The 3051-nt window shown below is 47.2% G+C and overlaps 1 protein-coding gene across 1 annotated transcript; it reads right to left on the bottom strand.

Annotated features, from left to right (window-relative positions):
* Nucleotides 1-213: 213 nt before the first annotated feature.
* On the bottom strand, nucleotides 214-1281 carry LOC135385025 (uncharacterized). The gene has a single exon (XM_064614202.1). The coding sequence runs from the start codon at nucleotides 1279-1281 to the stop codon at nucleotides 214-216; it is 1068 nt and encodes a 355-aa protein (XP_064470272.1).
* Between the last annotated feature and the right edge of the window lie 1770 nt (nucleotides 1282-3051).

The following is a 3051-nucleotide window of genomic DNA, read 5'->3' as shown; positions in this document are numbered from 1 at the left end:
GGAGTGTATGTATCTGTTGCGGATTAAGATAAGTCTCTTGTAGTGCAAAGCAGAGTGTATCATACCTGTACGAAAGATCATTGACATCATCAAGATTAGTGAGAAGCCCTCGACAATTCCACTGAAGGATCGCCATAGTATAGAAAATGAAAAAGGTGTGCACAAGAGGCGTCTTCGTCATTGGAAAGAGTGTACTGTGTAAAGAACCTTTCATTATTTCTTCTTTGGGGGCATTATGGGCTGCCTCGGAGTTTTCTTCCGAGCAGCCGCAAGTTCCTTAGGTGATATATCGGGGAGTGAGCCACTCCCCGACATACTGCTCTTAGGCTTCCTTTGTGTTTGCGAGCTCACGCTCGTAAAAGAGCCTTGCGAGCTCGTGTCGTCATCGCATTCCATGGAGCTTGCCTCCACAGTTTGCGATGACGAAGGCGGTGTCTGTGAAAATGACGCCGCGGAAGAGGATTGCGAAACTGTGGTTACTGCTACAGGAGTTGGTGTTTGAGAAAGAGTTGTACATGTTACTTCACTTTGTATGGTATTCTCTGTCTGTGTTGCACATGACATCATCCTTGGTTTCTCTTTAACAACAGATGAAAAGGATTTCTGGAACGAGAACTGAGATGCCTTCTTCCTGGCTTCTGGATAACTGAGTTTCTGTGTGACTTTGATGTGCATCACCTCTTTCTCAAACTTCCACTTTGGACAAGACCTAGAGTACGAAGGGTGGTCACCTGCGCAGTTGACACAGTGATCCGGCCCTCTGCACTCCTTAGAGTCGTGGTCCTGTTTGCTGCAGCGGGCACAGCACGCAGAACCTCTGCAAGCATCGGAAGGATGGCCAAAGCAGTTACACTTGAAGCATCTGAGTGGATTAGGGATATATGGCCGCACCTCTGCAGTCAGATGCCCTACCTTTAGCCTTTCTGGTAAAGTCGGATAGTCGAACGTGAGGATTGTGTTGCGCGTTGTTATATACTCGTTGTTTTTCCGGATTTTTATTTTCCTGACATCAATCACTTTTTGGCTTTTTAGATTTTCCAGTATCTCTTCTGATGGAACGTCAATGAGTTCCGCTAGTGACACGACACCACGGCAGGTATCAAGGGTCCTATGCAAGGTTGCTGATATTTTGATCCCGTGCATCTCCTGTGTGTTCAGTATACGCTCGCAGTCGGCTTCAGAAGTGCATTGCAGCAGTAGGTCACCTGATCTAAGGCGTTTGATTTCTTTCACGTTCTTTGACAGAGATGCCACCGCCTTTTCGATGAAGAACGGTGACATTTTCCCGAGTGGAGTGTTTTTTTTTTTTCAGTCTCTGTGTTCACACTGCTTACAACAATGTATTTAGTTTGAAAGGCGTCAAACACCTGTTTGAAAACTTCGGTCCGCGAGCGCTTTCCGCCCGCGATCGAGGAAGGAATAGAATTTTTACCCATATAAGGTTTAAGTAAACGAATGTTCCAGATGGTCACCCACACTTCACATTCATACATGTGGGAAGGTCCCGGAGTTTTAAAGAAAACCCATCGGCCGGTGCTTGACCAAGACCCCGACCGCCACCGTTCAAGGTTTCTACCCTTCACCTTAAATCCCCTCGGCACGGTACGGTTAACACCTTAGGACTGGCGGCTGGGGTACGTGGTGGCGCCACTCACCAAACACCAGCCGAAGCCGGTGCCCCCTGCGGGGAACTCGAGCAAGTATCGAACTTCGCCGATAAAGCAGCGCTGAGAATGAGTCCGAATTGAAGCAGAACAGGCAACTGCTTTGTCGTCCACTTGCCCCTTTTAATGCAGCAACTCGCGCAACGATCTACCAAAATAGCGCAGAGCGTGAATAACAATTGAAGCACACCAAATTTGTTTTGTCATTCGGTTATCTTCTTGCAATGCATGAACTGGAGCAAGTATCGAATTTCGCCGATAAAGCAGCGCTCTGAATGAGTCAGAATTGAAGCACAACCACCAACTGCTTTGTCGCCCACTTGCCACCTTTCAATGTAGCAACTCGCGCAAGGATCTAACTTCACTGGCGAAATAGCGCAGAAGGTGAGTCACAACTGAAGCACACCAAATTTGTTTTGTCATTCGTTTATCTTCGTGCAAGTCATGAACTCGCGCAAGTATCGAACTTCCCCGATAAAGCAGCGCTGAGAATTAGTCGGAATTGAAGGAGAGCAAGCAACTGCTTTGCGTCCATTTTCCCCCTTCAATGTAACAACTCGCGCAAGGATCTAACTTCACCGGCAAAATAACCCAGAGGGTGAATCACAGTTGAAGCACACCAAATTTGTTTTGTCATTCGTTATCTTCGTGCAGGTCATGAACTCGCGCAAGTATCGAACTTCCCCGATAAAGCAGTGCTGAGAATGAGTCGGAATTGAAGCAGAGCAAGCAACTGCTTTGTCGTCCATTTGCCCCCCTTCAATCTAGCAACTCGCGCAAGGATCCAACTTCACCGACAAAGTAACGCAGAGGGTGAATCACAGTTGAAGCACACCAAATTTGCTTTGTCATTCGGTTATCTTCTTGCAATGCGTGAACTCGAGCAAGTATCGAACTTCGCCGATAAAGCAGCGCTGAGAATGAGCCAGAATTGAAGCAGAACAAGCAACTGCCTTGTCGTCCACTTGCCCCCTTGAATGTGGCAACTCGCGCAACGATCTAACTTCATTGGCAAAATAGCGCAGAGGGTGAATCACAGTTGAAGCACACCAAATTTGCTTTGTCATTCGTTTCTCTTCGTGCAGGTCATGAACTCGCGCACGTATCGAACTTCCCCGATAAAGCAGCGCTGAGAATGAGCCAGAATTGAAGCAGAACAAGCAACTGCTTTGTCGTCCACTTGCCCCCTTGAATGTAGCAACTCGCGCAACGATCTAACTTCACTGGCAAAATAGTGCAGAGGGTGAGTCACAATTGAAGCACACCAAATTTGTTTGTTATTCGTTTATCTTCGTGCAAGTCATGAACTCGCACAAGTATCGAACTTCCCCGATAAAGCTGCGCCGAGAATGAGTATGAATTGTATGCAGAGCAAGCAACTGCTTTG

The sequence above is a fragment of the Ornithodoros turicata genome, chromosome 2 (genome assembly GCF_037126465.1).
Source record: "Ornithodoros turicata isolate Travis chromosome 2, ASM3712646v1, whole genome shotgun sequence".
In the NCBI taxonomy this organism is placed as follows: domain Eukaryota; kingdom Metazoa; phylum Arthropoda; class Arachnida; order Ixodida; family Argasidae; genus Ornithodoros; species Ornithodoros turicata.
The sequence above is the reverse complement of the archived record's forward strand: the minus strand, read 5'-3'. Positions and strand labels throughout refer to the sequence as shown.